The 17,537-nt window shown below is 51.5% G+C and overlaps 3 protein-coding genes and 1 long non-coding RNA gene across 5 annotated transcripts; 2 read left to right on the top strand and 2 right to left on the bottom strand.

The window, feature by feature from the left end:
• The first annotated feature begins 4,583 nt into the window (after positions 1–4,583).
• On the top strand, positions 4,584–6,707 carry LOC126327196 (phosphoglucosamine mutase-like). Its single transcript, XM_049995849.1, has 2 exons — positions 4,584–4,633; positions 4,794–6,707. Exons 1-2 carry the CDS (start codon positions 4,607–4,609, stop codon positions 6,174–6,176), a joined length of 1,410 nt encoding a protein of 469 aa, XP_049851806.1. The 5' UTR covers positions 4,584–4,606; the 3' UTR covers positions 6,177–6,707.
• Positions 6,708–12,689: 5,982 nt separating this feature from the next.
• Positions 12,690–13,372, top strand: LOC126327210 (uncharacterized). The gene is made up of 2 exons (XM_049995867.1): positions 12,690–13,163; positions 13,254–13,372. The coding sequence occupies exons 1-2, from the start codon at positions 12,692–12,694 to the stop codon at positions 13,370–13,372; spliced, it is 591 nt and encodes a 196-aa protein (XP_049851824.1). The 5' UTR covers positions 12,690–12,691.
• A 156-nt stretch (positions 13,373–13,528) lies between these two features.
• Positions 13,529–14,097, bottom strand: LOC126327211 (uncharacterized). Its single transcript, XR_007561055.1, has 3 exons — positions 14,014–14,097; positions 13,778–13,917; positions 13,529–13,616 (listed from the first exon to the last, which is right to left on the bottom strand). It is a non-coding gene; the product is annotated as an uncharacterized LOC126327211 (long non-coding RNA).
• Positions 14,098–14,559: 462 nt separating this feature from the next.
• Positions 14,560–17,299, bottom strand: LOC126327209 (cyclin-dependent kinase 5 homolog). 2 transcript variants are annotated; one of them, XM_049995866.1, is made up of 9 exons: positions 17,280–17,299; positions 17,101–17,147; positions 16,967–16,994; positions 16,619–16,742; positions 16,331–16,448; positions 16,036–16,131; positions 15,869–15,946; positions 15,252–15,560; positions 14,560–14,772 (listed from the first exon to the last, which is right to left on the bottom strand). In XM_049995866.1, the coding sequence occupies exons 2-9, from the start codon at positions 17,140–17,142 to the stop codon at positions 14,641–14,643; spliced, it is 927 nt and encodes a 308-aa protein (XP_049851823.1). In that variant the 5' UTR covers positions 17,143–17,147; positions 17,280–17,299; the 3' UTR covers positions 14,560–14,640. The 2 variants fall into 2 exon arrangements, with proteins under 2 accessions (XP_049851823.1, XP_049851822.1); XM_049995865.1 differs by lacking the exon at positions 17,280–17,299 and having other exon boundaries at positions 17,101–17,212.
• Positions 17,300–17,537: the final 238 nt, after the last annotated feature.

Below are 17,537 nucleotides of genomic sequence, written 5' to 3'. Positions count from 1 at the left end.
TTTCTCGTACAAATGACCTCGTTCTTCTCCAGCACGCCGCGCTCCTCCGCGCTCAAGTCTGGAAGCTCGACCACGCTGTTCGACACGCGCACGCGCTTCCCCGTCCACGCCGACGTGATCTCCTCTCCGGGCGCCTCGCGGTTCGCCGTTTCCAAAAGTGTCAAACCTGTCGGAAGTTCGCCGAAACTGTCTCTCGGCACGTAATGCACCCTGCCCCACATGATCGGGGCCACGTCGACCATCATGCGGCGATAAAGCTTCCGACTGTACAACACGTTGTCCGCCAGATACCGCCCCAAAACTTCCCGATGCCTCTCTTCGTGCGGCACGCTGTACCAAAAGTGAATGTCGAGGTGCTGCGTGTAGAGCAACTGCAAGTTGCTCGCGTACATCACCAGCACGCCGTAGTGCTCGTCCAAACCCAGCTCCACGGCCAGGTGACGCAGCTTGTAGAACTTCGCGCAAATCAGCCTCTGCGCCATTCGGCGCTCGAATATCAGCTGAAAAGAGGAAATCTCCTCGTGCTCCATAGGAAGAACCTGCACCGGCAGCTCCGACTCCGACCACAGTGTCCCCTCTACACACCAATCCTCCTCCCCGTCCGCCGCAAACTCACTCCCCGCACCTTCACCTGCCCCGCCTCCATCTCGCTCGCTCACGCACTCCCCAAAATCCTCCATCGCCTCACTTTCCCCCCCCTCCTCCACTCCACACGCGCCTCCCCCCCGCTCTTTCGCCCACCGCTCGTCGCGCTCTCCCGAATCTCCACAACTCGCCATCTCTTCGAAATCCTTCCTCATCTGCTCTTCCTTCCCCTCTCTCTCCTTCTTCAACTCCAAAACCCGCTTCCGCAACTCCTTGTAGCTCGCTCCCCCCTCTCCAACCTCCTTCTCCGTACCTTCTGCCTCCTCACGCTCCGGATCGTCCTCCAACTCCTCCAAATCCTCCTCGTCACTCGTCTTCTCCGCCTTCTCGCGCTCCCCCGCCTCTTCTCGCGCTCCTCCGCGCTCCTCCGCGCCCTCGCCGCCCACGCCGCACTTCTCCGCGCGCCGACGCATCGTCCTCCACACGTGCCACACCTCCAAGTCCCCCATCGTCTTCACATTCCTCAACCTGTCCAACTCCACCGGACGCAGCGCGCTCCGCACCACCGACAACAACACCTGCAACAGCGCCGACTCCGTCGGGTTGTCCAACTCCCCCGTTCCGAGCTCCATCGCACTCACGTCGAGCAACCTCTGCACCGCCTCGTTCTCCACCTGCTCCTTCTTCAACTTGTTCTCCACTATCAACGCCTCGTTCATCCGCAAGTAACTCTCGCCCTCCGCACCTATCAGCGCTCGCACCTGCTCCACCACCTCCATCAACTCGTGCTGAAACTTCTTGTACCACTCAATCCTCTCCTCCACGCTCCTGTGAGACGACAACACCTCCATCGCCTGCTCCATCGACTGCAAAACCGACGCGTCGCGCTCCGTGTTCATCCTGTGAAACAACGTCGGCGACAACCTCAGCAAACCCAAGTATTCCTTCGCCCTCTCCACCGGAAACCCCATCTCTATCGCGTACGCACTCAACCAATCCCCAAATTCCAACGCAAAATTCTGCACGTAACTATTCACCACCAAATCCGCCGGCAACAACTCCCTACGCAACGCCGGCACCCACCCCCCCTCCAACCCCTCCTCTCGCGTCGCGCACCAACTCCTCACCCCCTCCACCAACGGCTCCAGCATCCTCAAATACTCCTCGTCCAACGCACTCTCCATTGGCGTCAAAAAATCAAACATGTACCTCTCCCCCTCTCCCACCCCCCCCCCACCCTCCAACCCCTCCGGCATCGCCTCGCACACCTCCAACGGCGTCAACTCGTACCCCAACCTCTTCCCAGTCCACTCCTCGTACAAACTCGCCAAACTCCTCTCCCTCCAATCCACCCACTCCCCCTCTCTCCTCCCACCCGCGTTCATCCTCTCGTCAAACCCCTCCAACCTCTCCAACAACTCTGCTCGCACCACCCCAGCCTGCTCCCCCACCATCACCCTCAAGTACTCCACGTACTCCCGAGACTCCAACAACTCCCTCACGCTCCTCTTCGAAAACTCCTCCAAATCCCTCGCCAACGGCGACATCCTCCGAACCACGTGCTGCTGGAACTCCTCCAACTGCTCGTCCGTAAATCTGTACTCCTGCGGCCTCAACGGCCTGTTGTACCTGTAAAGCCACTCCGAAAACTCGCTCCGCGTCCGGAACGCCATCGGAAGTCCCTCCAGCTGCATGAACTCCAAAAAAACAACCGCAAACTCTCGAATCTTCAACTCCGTCTCCCTCGTCAGCTCCTCCACCCTCCTCCGCCTAACCCCCCCCTCTCCCCTCCTCGCAGACCCACCGTAGCCCCTCGCCGTCAAACCCCCGCTCCCCCCCCAACGCCCCCACCGCGGGCGCCCCGCTCCTCCAAACTCTCCGCCCCCCCTCGACCACCGCCTCCACCCACTCTCCAAGACGCCCTCCACGCCTCCGCCCCACGCCACCGAGCCAGCGCCGCCCTCCCTCCGCCCTACAAGTGCTGGTTTCCGCCGTTCGCAGTACGGGAAAAAAAAAAAAAAACGCCAGACGCCAGCATCGAGTCAGTAAGGCAACACACAAACGCAAACGCCGCAATCTCGACCGAGCTCGCGCCAAAAACCTAAAGGCACCTCGATCAAAGACGTGCTTCTCAAAAAACGGGCCGCACCCCCGCGGCAAACCGACTCGCGAAACTCCCGCCCGGGAATCCGGCGGAACCTCGCCCAAGACCAAGGGAACATCGTGTCCCCAGCGCCCTATTTGCAGCACCAAAACTCTGAAAACCGAAAAAAAAAAATATACACATAATAAAAAAATATAAAATCCCATACTCTTCTTTAACACCTCAGGCATTTGCGTAACGCTTCTCTCCACGAACGCTCGGCTCTTTGCACCGTCTATCGCAACCGCGCCCCCTCCGCTCGCTCCACTCCAGCGAACGCGGCTCGCCCCGTCTCCACAGAGCGGCGCCGACTCCCGCGGTCCCGCCTCGAGGTCCCCGCCGAGCGCAAACCCCAGCACCGCTTCGAGGGACCTCGCCCCACGACAAGCGGCCGCGCGAGCACAGAGAGAGCTGGGAGAAAACTGCCGCGGACCTCGAGCACGAGGCCTCCGACTCGGACCGGTGTGCCGTAAAAGGCAGCGCGCGAAAGAAAGAAGCAAATCGCCCCCGGTCCCCCCACCAGAACCGAAAGCGCAATTTACGAACAACCCTGTCGTATTTTGTGTGTTTTTCTCAATCGTTTTTTTTTTTGTCTCCTACCCGTTAAGCGCACTCAAATTCCAAAACTCGCTCCCGACTCCCGCCACCGCCTCTTCGAACCAACGCGTCCTCGTACCCGTCCGTTTTCCGCGTCGGAGCAGCACGACCCTTCGACGAGCGCTTCGCCACCTAGAACGAGCCATTTCGATCGTGATTTTTGTACCGAACGCGTCTCGGAGGCCACGCGAACCCGTGCTTCCGCAGCGCCTGTGTCGCGACCGCCTACCTCCGAAAACCCGAACCAAATATCGCACAGCGCGAATGGAGCGATCGACTCCCTTTCAGGATCAAGCGAAAACAACGGATCCTCCTAGCCAAACACGACAGCTACGCGCTCTCTCTTATCGCTGCTGCTAACCCGGGCAAGGCAGCCGAATCCGGAGACCTTGCTCGAGCTCGTCCGGCGCGCTGGTCATTCACCAAAAAAAAAAAAAAAAAAAACTGCGACGCGCGCGTCACCAAAGAGGACAAGAACCCTAGAACCACTTCCGAGACACCACCACAGAGTCGCACCCCAAAGACGCAACGGCAGCACGTCGAGGTGCAAAACGCTAACAATACCTGCCAATCACGACCTTTTCCAAGGAAGACAGAACTTAAGCCGTGCAAAGCCGACCTCAACCAAGACAGCAGGACCCGCGAGCTCCAAAAATAGTTATGAGCGCATTCAAGACGGGGTGAAAAATGAGGCCACACTCTCACAGGACGGCTCGATGCTGACGCTTCAGCCGAACTGCTAGAGACACATTCACTAACGATCAGTCAAACGGGACGGAGTCGACAAGGCTACAGAATCTGTTTCGAGCGAAAATGCTCTGGGGGAAAAATACGCCTAATTTGTGTACATTGCCTGTCGTGTGTATACAGTTGGTACACTTTACAAATGCTCAGGACCGATTTTTCACGAACCTTCGAAGGTGAAGTTAGAGGGGCAGCGGCGATTCAACGAAAAGCGAGCCGAAGTCTGAGAGGAAGCTTCTGGCGCGAGGCACAGCAAAAACTCGGTACCTGCTTGTTCGGGCGCTGACAGAAGAACGCGAAACGCGCAAAAAATACGCGCACATCGTTAAAAAAAATATGAGGTGCAGCGTAGAAGATACAGAGTGCGACGAACACCCTTTGTGCGTATCGCGGCGAATCAGGCCCTCTTTTGGGACGTTGCAATGACCAGGAAATTTTAAATTCGTTCTCTCAAAAGGAGTTGATATTCGCGCTTATATTTTCTGTCGTCAGATTCGGCGGCTTATCCATAATATTCGTTTCGGCGGTTGCAGAGAGATGGAGGTTCAAGAAAAGGTGCTCATGGTACGCTTTCGAGTGTGAGAAGTGTACAGAAACTCAAAAACGGGGCTTTGGCGGTTCTCGCTTTGACAAAGATGCGCGCAGATGAGCTCAAAAACCGCACCAAATCGCGGCTCGTCTGCGCGGTGTCCCGATACGACCGAATGACTGATTTCTGAAGTAGGAATCCGTTAGCGGAGTTCGAGGGATCGTAGGTGCTGGCCTCACCCCATTCAGTGTTTTGCGGTACGCCAGCGCGTTTGGCGAGTTGCAGCGGTCTCGGTATAAGGTTCAGACCGACGGAGTGGGACCACTGTTGGTGATTGGAAGGGACTCGAGGGTGTCCGGACTGGCCATTGAAAAAATGCTATTAGGTATGTTTTTGTGCCAAGGATATCAGGTACAAATTTTGGGAATTGTACCCACGCCCACCGTACAGTTTTTGGTGATGAAGCAACAAGACGCCGTTGGTGGAGTGATCGTTACCGCGTCGCACAACCCCATCGAGTGGAACGGACTGAAGTTCGTGGACCGCGACGGTCTGTTCCTCGATTCAGAGCTCTGCGAGGTGCTGTTTTGCCGGGCGAGGTGTCAGGAAGTGTTGGAAGGCGTTTATCAAAAAGTGCCTATAGGACACGTATTTGAGAGAAGTGACGCAGTTCATATGCATGTTCATTCAATCTTGAGCCTCCCTTATATGGACGTGGCCGCCATAGCAAAGAAGAGGTTCAAGGTGTGTGTTGATTCCATAAATGGCGCAGGTGGGCTAGCTATGAAGCTGCTGTTGGAGACGTGTGGCTGTGAGGCCACATATTTGAACTTTGAGCCGACTGGCATCTTCGCGCACGAACCAGAGCCGGTCGCGGCGAATTTGTCCCAGCTTTGTCGGGCTGTGCAGGAGACTCGCTCGGATTTCGGTATTGCGATCGATCCTGACAGCGACCGCTGCGTGTTGATAGATGAGACGGGTCGCCCGCTAGGCGAAGAATATACGCTTGGCATTTCGGTTGATTTTCTTTTAGGTAGCCGTGGAAAGCGGGGGTGCGTCGTGAAGAACATCAGCACTTCTCGACTGATCGACGATTTGGGCAAGAGGTACGGCTGCGTCGTCCACACGAGCCCGGTGGGAGAAGTCCACGTCGCCAAGCGCATGCTTAAGGAAAACGCGATCATTGGAGGAGAGGGAAATGGAGGTGTCATGCTCCCTGATCTGCACATCGGTCGTGATGCGCCCGTCGCGGCAGCGATCGTGATCATGCAGCTGACTTTGGTCAACACCACTTTGAGTGCATACAAAGCGAGCTTGCCCCAGTGGGAAATGGTCAAGTTAAAGGTACCCGAGGCAAGTCCGCATTTTTCGAGGGCGATCGAGTTGATCAAGGCGGAGTGGACCCGAGAGAATGTCAAAATCTGTGAGATAGACGGTATCAGGGTAGACGCTCCGCGCTTCTGGGTACATGTTAGAAAGTCGAACACTGAGCCGATAATCAGAGTGATCAGCGAAGCGCGGACAAAAGAAGAGGCAGCTGACATAGGTCAGCAATTTATAAAATATGTACTGTCTTAATTGCACGGCCCTTCTAGTCAAGTTTGCGTCTCGAAACACCTTCTGGGTAAAGCCATGTGTCACCTTTTCCAAGGCTGTAGACTTATCACTTTCTGCTCACACCGATTCCGAACTCAGCACACGAAAAACGGCAGAGGCTGGCGCGCGCCCGAGAAATTTGCTTGACAGGAGACCCCTTGCCCGAATGTGTCAGGCTCAAAGCCGCTGAGGTTATGAGTCGACCGCTTCCTGCGCCGTGAACGCCAATACAGCTTGCTCCATCTCACGAGCTCCTTGAGGAACGGACGAACCTCTTACCGCTGCGCCAATCAGATTGGAAGACGGTTCTTGGTGAGCGCCAGAGGGCCTTTGTTAGGCGCCTTCTAGTACAACTCCTGCTCTCCTCCGTTTGGGGAAGCAACGAATATCTAGCCTGTCCCTGAAACGGGGTCGCAGTGCCCTCAAAGAATGTACGGGACTCGCAGTCCTGACTCCAAAATAGAGACAGAGGCGATTTGATAGACGACCAAGACTATTCATGTGTCTACAACTGCTATGCTTTTTTTTTTTTTTTTTCTGGGTGGCGGAGGGAACTAGAGGTGCTCTGAACGTAAAGGGTAAGCTCGTCGAAGGCATTCTAGGTACACGAATGCAAGAAACGACCTCGGAGTCCTTGCACCCGTCATCTGAGCGTGCCATGGGGAAACCACTCACGCGAAAATGACACCTGTGGCGACTAGGCGTTGGACGGTCATACAACGCAAACCACAACCCGTTCCGAACAACGTGAGCCCTTAAGCGCTCTACGGTATCCCATAAAGCTGCCAGCGATCAGAACGGCTTCTAACCGACGTGGCCACGGCGAGCTATTTCGAAACAGTCGTGCGTTGTGTGAATCACGACATCGCGTACAGCCCGACACTATATTGCACTGCGCCGAACCAAATGACGAATCAGCACCTTCACACAACCACTGCCGAACGCAGAAATGCTTTCACAGACCAGTTCCTCTTAGGACACGCAGCAAATTCCTGTGAACGATCACTATCCCCAATTTGCAGTCGGCATTCGCACCCGGGTTGTCCACGGGCACATACGCTGAACGGAGCCGACACGTCTACAACCTCGCACGAGAGAAAGTGATGTCACACACACGGACCAATTGCCGGCCGTCTCCCCTTTATGTGCCTCGATGGAAAGCACCAGACCAAAGACACGCCATAGAAACAAAATCGCCCACGCCCAGCTAGATCCGGAGACCGTGAAGTCTCACGCGAAAACCACCGACGCGGCGATAGAGCGCGCGGGTTTAGGCGGGGACGTCAAATGAATGGTCTTGCCTCTGGCGCGCACAAGAAATCCTCAGGCCCTTTCGTCATCTCTCTTAGCTGCGGAAGTGTAGCCCTGTCTGACAGGTGTCAAAAAACTTGCAGAAAAAAAAACAAAATTCAGGGAAGATCGGTGCTGAATATAGAGGGCGCGAATCAGCGCGAATTCAGACAGCCAGTCGCTATCTGACGAAGCCGGCGGTTCTGTGATTTGTCGGGTGCCGAGGACGTTCGAACCACTGCACCCAAACCAGGTGACGCGCCGTCAATGACATCGCAAAACATCACGCGACACACACGCGTACACCAATTACACAAAATTAGCGGTGGTTGCAACCAACGAGCAAATAATAGCCAGGGCTCTTGCGGCCGCATACGTAGCCTGGAACCAGCACGGAGGCGCTCTAGATAGCACTCTGCGCGGAGGAGTGGGTCATCAAATGCTGAATTTCGAACGGAGCGACTCGTGGCCATCGTCCAAAACCCAAAGCGCTGCTTGGTCGAGATGTGTTTTTGAGCGCTGAAGTTCGATGTTCAGTGTGAACAAGTGCACATGCCGGCCAAACCCGACTCGACTGCGCCGTCTGTCCACGCGAAATACTGACAGTCCCTCCGACCACCTGAAAAGCAAAGCGCTGCCGGTCCTAAAAACAACTGGACAAAGACGCTGCGGCCCTCGCAATATGATAGATAGCGACGTCACATAACGAGGAACGCCATCCCCTCCCGCATGCCATCGACCGGTCGCGCCTCTCTTCGCGAATGCCAAGATGTGCTTGACGTTCAATTCGAACCCAAGCCGCGAGATGAGGCCGAGAACCTCTTGAACGGCGAAGAACGCTTTTGCTGAGCGCGTACGCTGTGGCCAACGACCAAAAATGCATTGCGAGGTGCGCGCGAGGCCCATACCGGGCGTCGGTCGTACAACAACTGTAAATCGCTTCAGCTTTTTGAGCGCGAGCTCGAGGGAGCCAGGATGACGGCCCACGTAAGAACCTTCGCAAATTCGATGCGCCTTCCAGTCGGAGGGAGGCCCAGCGCCGGGGGGATCATGCAGGTCACCTGAGGGGCACACGCACTTGAGAGAGGGCTGAAAGAGTCGTTCAACGCTACGCGGTAGCTCGCCAACGAATAAGATTGTTTGTGACCTGGACCGTACAACAACCATCTATTGGAAATACGCATTTGCTGTAAACAAATCACCGCGCGGTCGATCGCCTCCGCTTCAAACCTTATCTCTCCGCATGTGCGCCAGGCGACTGCCGTTTGCCTACAGCACGGCGGCCGCGGTGACGTCGCGTCCGATAGAGTCTTTATTCGAGGCTTGTGCGGTTTCTTTTTCGGTACATTTTCGTGGGCAAAGAAGAAGGCACCCTACTCGGACTCTGGAAAGTACTCGACACTCTGGTTGACAAAACCCTGATGCGTGCCGGTGTACACCACCTTGCCTTCGTGGAGGACGATTATCTGGTCGAATTCTTGTATGCCCAGCAAATTGTGTGTGATGGCCAGCAAACACATGTTCAGCCTCTTCACAAAATCGAACAGTCTCGGAAAGATGATGGTCCTCAACTTGAAGGGGTCGACGTGGCTGGTGGCCTCGTCCAAAATGACGAACCTCGCCTGCTTTTTCACGAAAACCCGCGCCAAGGCTATGGACTGCTTGAGCCCGTCGTTGAAGTCCGAGGAGTACTGCTCCAAGGGCTGGTCCAGCAGAGACGACGCCTGCTCCAAGTAGGAAGGCGACAGCTTTTCCGCCTCTCTCTTCTTCTCCGAGGAAGGCTGGTCGCAGACCAGGCCGTCCTGGTTGACAGAGGCGTTGAACAGGCCTAGCAAGGAGGTTGTGGACAGTGAGTTCGAACACATAGAATGCCCGAAAAAGGAAGAAGAAGAAGAGTAGGGTTGTATCGTGTCATGCTCCCTTTGGTTCTGACGGTCGTGTCTGATCTGGGGGAGGCCTTGAAATTCCGGCATGGAATTGGACCTCGCCAAGGCTCCTCTGTACAAAGGGCTCGAGGCCTCTCCTAAAACGAGGCGGAAGGCAGAGCTAGTCCGAGCAGATGTTCCCCGAACGCCGCTGCTGACCTGGTTCGGCGTCTCAGGAGGACTGGCGACCCCTGCGCGCGTAAAAGAACGCTGAAAAATCGAGGTGGCGGCGGACAAGGCGGTGGCGAATTCGTCCCTGCTGTCCAAAAAAGAAGAAGCCGCAAAGCCATTCGCGGGCCGGTCAAAGTCGTCCTTGGTACCATTGGTGGAATTGACGATCGGGCCATTATTCATGCCGGCCGTTACGAAGTTACGTATGTTACTGGATTCTATGTCTGTACAGTCGTTATCAGGCACTTGGTGTTGATGGTCGACCCCATCATCACCGCCATAATCTGTCGAACCACCGTTGCGCTGTTGAACGCCATTTTTTTCCATCGCCCTTGTGCCGCGACCAAAGACGCCTTCATCCTCGCCTTTCTCCTCGGCGCGCTCCTCTTTCGACGCCCGGCTGCCCTCAGTCGCCGTCGCCTCCGACAACCCCTCCCTCCAACCCGCACCCACCACCCAGCCCTTCGACGTGTCGGTCGGCGCCCTCGCCTCCGTCTCCTGGCTCGTCTCTGTCCCCTCGGTCGGCGCCCTGTCGGGCGGCTTGTTTTCGACCGAGCGCAAAAAGTCCAAGAGCCCGCTGGCCTCGGCCGCCTCTATAACCTCCTGCTCGCTCGCGCAAAAGTTCCCGATAAGAATGTTTTCGCGAATCGTCCCGTTGATCATCAGCGGCTGTTGCGGCACGTAAGAAATCCAGTCTCGAAGCTGCAAATGGTGCAAGTGCTCGTACGAAATGTTGTTCCAGGTGATCGTGCCTTGCGTGGGATGTATGAACTTGGTCAGCAGCTTGGCGAGCGTAGACTTTCCGGAAGCGTTCTGCCCAATCATAATGTAGGTCTTGCCAACCTCGAAGCAGAGCTCGCACCCCAGATGAATGGCGTTCGCGGAATCGGCCGAATACCGAAACGTCAGGTCCTTGCTCACGCACACGCTACTGAGCCTCATGTGCGAGGGTAACTTGTACGTAAATGAGCTCTCGATGAAGTTGGGAATGTGAAGAAGCTGGACGAGGTCGTTCTTGGCGTGGACTATGCAACTAAGCTTCCTGAAATACTTGACGGCCTTCTTGGTGCCGTATACCACTTGGTCTATGTGCTGCTGAATGTGCGCCTGTTGACTGTGATCGCATCCACTGCGGTACATCAAAAAATGAAAACACAGCAGCTCAAACACAAAAAAGAAAATGTTCAAGTCACCGCAAATCTGCAACACGTCTATGGCCCAAGCAATCCAGGTCTTCAAGCTGGACACCTCAAATCGAGCGATGAGGTCAAACCGAGTCAACAAGTGCGACTGCAAATTGTTGGCCTGAATGTCCACGATGCCGTTCAAAACCTGAGAGATCGCGGCATTCAGAGCTTGGCGATTTTGCTCCCTCCGCTCTTGAAGAGACTTGGAATTCCACGCGTTCCGAATCCACTTCGACCAGTGTTGGAACGTGAGAATGCAAAGCGGATACGCCACCGCCACCCAGTCAATGAGACCCCTCTTCGCCCAAAGTGTACCCAACTCGCCCATCACCGTATAAACACTCGAAAACAACGAGGGCAAGTAATGATTGACCACTTTCAAAGTCGAGGCCACGTCCTGAACAATTCTTTCTTCCAAGTTTCCGTGACGAAGCAGCTTTTCGAGCTCCAACCACTCCGCGTACAACAACCTCTCCAAAATCAGGCGACGCGCTTCTAGCTGGTTCTCCACCGACACGCGGTTCTTGATGAAGTGACACAGCGACTCGAGCAGCGCATACCAGCCAGAACACTTCAAGTATTCCAACAACAACCTCCGCGACAAAGGCCTCCCCGTCACCAATCGGTGACTCAGCTCAATCTTTATAGACCCCACTTTGGAGTTCAATTTCCTCCGACAAGCCCAAGATGGCAGGCATTCCATCACCACTTGCAACACGTAGTTCACCAACGCCGTCTTCACAAACAAATACCGATTGTTCCTCCACATAGATATGTAAAACGCCACCAAGGGCAAACTCGATCCACAGCCCAATTGCTCCCTCAGCTTTCGAAGCACAGAGTCTTTCAACGACCTCATCTTCAGCCACTCGTCTCCTACTTTAGCATACACATATATACACGGCCATGCCACAAAAAGCTTTAATATGTCTAACCTCATCGACTGCGTCGTGCCAATCCACCACTCCATGCCTGCACTCCACCTCCGCACCTCTCCACCGCACCTCGCCTCTCCCTCCTTCTTGTCTCCCTGCTCTTTTTCCATGTCCCCTTCTGGTCCGCGACGTCGCCACGAATCGCCCTCCTCGCCATGTCCTCCGCTTCTGCTGTACCTACTGCATATCTTTATCAAGCATGGATACTCGAACATCGCCCCTTCTCACTCTTTTTCTCTCCCTGTCTTGTCACTCGCAAGTGACTGGCATGCGTTGTATTCTTGCTGCTTCCTCCCCTTCTCTGCGCCCTTTCCAATTTTCTCGCAGACACCCCGAGCCTATTGTATGCCTCTCGACGTCCTTCTCAATACAGACTAGCCGTCAAACCAAAACAACTGAACCTTCAACGCCAACCTCCTCGTACACTTTTTTTTTACGTTCATCTTTTCCATCTGCCATTTTTTGTTTTACTGCCTCGTCCCCCCTTTCGTCTCCCCATGGCCACGCGCGAGTCACGCATCTTCACCTTCGACCCGCACTATTGGACGCTCCGCCTCATCGACAACCTGTTCGATAAAACTTCTATGGAGTGCGAAGATTTGTCTTCGCGCCTGCGCTGCTACCTAGAGAAACAAAAACCTTTGAGTCGTGACCACGCAAAACAAGTCGATATGGTATTCTATCTCCCCGCCCTGTCAAACGTCCTCGCGGCGCGTCTATACGCGCCTCCGCCATATTAAATGGCCCATGTTTTTATCACACATAAACATTCACATATTTTTCCCACCTCCTTATTTGTGCGTGCCATCGACCCAGAGAGCCATCCAACACACTCTGATCTAAGCAAATCTGCGCGCTTCCGCTCTCAATTATCCCGTTAAATCGTTTCATAGGCACTCCACGAGATCCATCAACTGTATTCTCTCCCTTCAATTAATATGTTCTTTGACGCTACCCTGTAGGCCATTTCCAAGCTCAAGCGGCTGCTTATGACTAAAATGAAGGAACAAACAGACATCTTCCAAAAATACCTTGAAAGATACGTCTTCAAGGTTCCTTGCGACGCCATCGTCGCTGTCATGAGTCAACAAGTCCCCATATCCAGAAAAGATACAATGAACGTCGCCCCCTACAACTCTCGAGCTCTGTTTAATGACCTGTTGCTCGATGAGCCCACCGAGCGCATCTCGCCACTTGAACCAGGTCGAGTCGAACAAGAATGTGAATCCACTTCCTCATTCATTCCACAAGCAACGGCCCAAAACTCGGAACAACCTGCAGCCACCTCTTCCACACATCCCGCTCAAGATCACCTGCCGCAACTCCAACTCAGCCTTCAAAAAGCTGAATATTTCAATCACCAGCTTCTAAAGTGTGTACAAGAACATCAAGCCTACTTAGAAACATTAGAAAAAATATGGTTCCACCTAAATCTGCTAGGCGGATCTGTCGATGCTACCAGTACGCCTCTCATAGCCTCTACACACCACCCTTTATGTATGCTTACTCACCCTTAGTCTGACAATTAACCAAACCACTTCTCTCAAACAGACTTAGAAGACCAAATCCGGCACCTGATCGAGGAATCTCAAAACAACTACGACATGTTCAACCAGATTGAATCCAGAATTCAGCGGTACAAAGAGTCATGCTCCACGCCCTCCAAATAAAAGGAGATCTCTGCCACAGAAATTATGCACACCCCTATACATACATGCACACAACTCTATCTCTCCGTACATCGCATACACCCCTCATCTCTCTCGACCACCCTCTATCTACGTGCTATGCTCTCTCGAGAAAAAACTGCGTACTGCAAATTCAAGAACAACACGTCTCTTTATTTCCCGATATCCGCTTTCTTTACGTTCTATCATCCGCACCCACCTCCGCAGCACGTCGTGAAGCTTCTCACTGATACACGCGTCATATTTGTATGTAAAACATGTTTTTTTTTAGACATCCGTCAGTTCTCATCGCTCCTGTTTTCTTTTTTGCCCCATTTCTCGCCGCTGTCATGCGCGCTCCCTGACCGCAACACTCAACTTATCACGTCTCTCTCATCAACCACGTACCGTGCGAAATCCGACCAATAGGTCGACCACCGGATGGTCTACCCCCTCTGCCGTCATCTGGCCTGTTATAACCCTGCCCACTTGATTCACCCAACACACCACCTGACATCTCGTCTTCCGTCAAAAACAAACTTTGAAAACTACAACGTTTCACGACGTGCAATTCCCCCATCCTGTTGTCAGTTCTCTTCACAGACGCCATCCCTTGTCCACTCTGCCCTCACCGCGGCGCATACAAAAAAATGATAAATTTGTACACGAACATCGCCATCTTCTTGAAATATGCTGCATCCCATCCCTGTTTCTCCACCACTTCGCCTAGACCCTTCTCAGTTAATGCCAGGAAAATCCAAAAGAAACACCCTTTGCATACAATATATCTCGGTGCAGGATCGCTTGTGTGCCCGCGAGCTAACTGCCTCTCAACTCTCTCTTAAACCACGTTGTTTCCACCGCACGTGCCTTTCGAAATGTAAACCATTTCTTGTTCTGCTTCCAGGAAGACAACGCCACGCCTTCTATGTAATGCGAACAGTTCACTGAGCAATCAATGGCTCACGCAGCTGCAAAACTGAAATCTTGCCCGTCTTTTTTTGACAACACAATAAGTGATGGATACACTTTTTTTCTTTATACGCACTCACTCTATATGCCTATTGTCTCTTTCGCATAATGTTGTGTAAACGCCCGTACAATGGCGCAGTACACCAACCGAGTCACATAAAACCTGCGTCCGCATTTCTAAATGACAAAACCTTTGTATATAACTTTGTGTACATGACACTCGATGCACAGCGTTTGAAGCGTTCGAACATTCGCGTCTTCACGCTCCCTTAAAATTTACTACTTGAACCTACAATACCTTAGTTTAGTACAGGCAAGCTAACGTTCGTTGCTGCTTCTCTGGGCTTGAAATCCACCAGTGAATCGAAAAAGGGATGCTTCAATGCTGCTGCTGCAGTAATCCTCTTCGCCGGGTCGTACTGGAGCATTTGCTGCTTTCAGCATGAGCCATACAAGTTTCAGTTAAATCCACAATGGATGTGACAAAAAAACATTGAGTTATTGCTCTCCTCTTAATACAAAGCTTCGAGAATGTGAGTGCGTATCAGGCGGATGCTAGAGAGAGAGAGGTGATAAAGAGCCGATAAGAATATGCACCAACTGGTACCGAAGATTTCTGCAGGGTACTACTACTTCACATGTATCTTGAATACAAGCGCCGCAAGAGCGCACTAACCTGCGCGGCCTTTTTAATCGACACCACCGAACAATATCATTTTGAGAAGAGTGATAGTCTTAGTCTGTATATCCTCTCTATGTTGACGTTGTAACTCTAGATGCACATCGCAGGCGCGCCCTCATCAAAAGGATCAACTCTCTCTCTCTTTCATCGCAACCAGAAGACTAAGAAGAACACACTCTATAATAGATCCTCTCTATACTTCTAAACTCGGCAAAATTCGAAACATACGTCTAGCAAATCATATCCCTCTTTATTCAGAGTGGGTACGGTGATTCTCAAATCTCCCTTTGGATAATTCAAAAAATTATACTTTTGCCAATCAGGCAAACTTGAAACGCCATTCCATGTCTCCTCGGTCGGCGTCCCTAGAGCCCTGAATATCAAAGTAAGCTCCTCAGCCTGGTTAGACCCAGGAAACAAGGGTCTTCCGGTTGCCATCTCTGCAAAAATGCAACCTGCTGACCAGATGTCAATTGCAGTCGAATATTTTCGAGATCCTAGCAAGACATCCGGTGCTCTGTACCACAACGTAACTACCTAATTGATAGAGAGGGACGTCGTATATGATTAAGAGGGCGCCGACTGCGAAAAACTAAATTTTGTCAAGGACAAAAAAAATGTACACACACGACACAAACATATTGCCCCCTATCGATTGTCGAGCAAGGATTCTAATTCCAAATTCACGAATCGATCCAACCTATGTGACCAAAATATCTATGGCTCGATCACCTATTTTGTATATAATATTGGCCTACTTCTTGATTCAAGCTCCATAGAGATAGGGATTTTTCTACCTCTACTCTAAAACTTCGCAGTGAAATCTATCAACAAAAAGCTCGTACCTCGTGCGAGTAGCTTCTTACGGGAACACCGAATGCTCTCGCCAAACCGAAATCTGCCAACTTGAGCTGCAAATTCGACTAATACAACTCACCGAATTTTAAAGACAGACGGTTAAAGAATCAAACGAAAACAATTAATCCGAGAATCAACAAAAATACGCATTTACCTTATTGATGAGCAAGTTTTGCGGTTTTAAGTCTCGATGTAAAACGCGCCTCTCGTGGCAAAACGTTACACCCGTAAGCAGCTGTGCTAAGAAATACTAAGCACGTTCGATTTCGTTGATTTGGTGAGAAATTACAGTATAACCAAGCCATCCACAATGAATAAACGATCAAGCAAATAGTCAATAATGCATCAATCAATTCTTTTTCCCTTCAATTCTACAACTTTTTGCATGTGTGTCCTAATTATGGATATCAATCGAGCGCCCTAAATGCTAAAATTTATCTAACTAGTACCTTTATAATCTGTAAGGGTATCACCCCCCCGTGTTCATCCAAGTATTTCTTCAGGTCCTGATCACAGTATTCAAACACTAACGTGAGTTTTTTTTCCTCATGAATAACGTCATATAACCTAAAACATTTTTCAATCAGCTGATATGGTTAGTGGCTACATGAAAAACGAATAACTTCTTGCTCAAAATGCCGCCACCAATGAAAGCAAATCCATTAAATGAAAAAAGAGCATTTTCGGCGTGTTGTGATGTTAAGCTTTAAGAGCAGTCATTTTTTGCTGGAACTGACCTGACTATATTAGGATGAATAAGTTCCTTCAAAAGCGAAATTTCACGGATGGCGGTACAAGGAACCCCCTCTTCTTCAAATTCCAGTCGAATCCTCTTTAGTGCGACGGTCTGCTTTGTCAATTGTATTTAGTTGGAAACAAAAAACATGTAGTACGGAAATTTGACATTATCGCTTTTACAGGATTATTAAAGATAAACAATAAACCAGAATTTAGGGTGCATGTGCGTATGCACGTGCACCTCTGTATTGTCAGACACAGGCCTAAAATGGCATGTGCTATTTACACTTAAACTATGTACAAAATGACTTCAAATTGAACTAGAAAAAACGAAGATCAAAGGATATTAGACTTACATCTGTAAACGACTCCGTACTAGGGGACGTTGCGTTTGGTATTGAGATAAATTCGAGTGTTAGCTTGCATTCAAAAACTAATAAATGGCGTTTTTTTATTGGACTAGAAGCAGTTTATCACGTACAGTGCCTTCGCCCAGCTTCTCTAATTTGACATAGTTTTCCATTTAATCTACAAGCAAAGTTTTAAAATACAAAATTGATTCGAGGACGTAAAAAGGGAAACAGATTTAGATGCAATCAATGCATATGCTGCAGAGCTAAATGAAATTTTAAATTTTCTTTTGCGAAATATAAATCGTACACAATAATTCAGAGTAGTCGTTGTGTAATGAGGACTACGGATTGAACACCCACTGGGACTGTGGTACTCAGACAATTGAAGGTATCCTTTACAAACAGACTTGATTCCTATATTCAAAAGGGATCGATGCACTCTCATAGGTAAAAAATACTGAGCTTCCAGCAAGAAGGCAATACTTAATGATCGCGGAACTCACTGAATTGGCGCAGTGGATGTCCCTATTTTAAGTATCGACGAGAGTACCAGAGTCTTCTATAA

Source organism: Schistocerca gregaria, unplaced genomic scaffold, assembly GCF_023897955.1.
Source record: "Schistocerca gregaria isolate iqSchGreg1 unplaced genomic scaffold, iqSchGreg1.2 ptg001026l, whole genome shotgun sequence".
NCBI lineage: Eukaryota > Metazoa > Arthropoda > Insecta > Orthoptera > Acrididae > Schistocerca > Schistocerca gregaria.
This window is presented reverse-complemented; position numbering and strand designations above follow the sequence as displayed.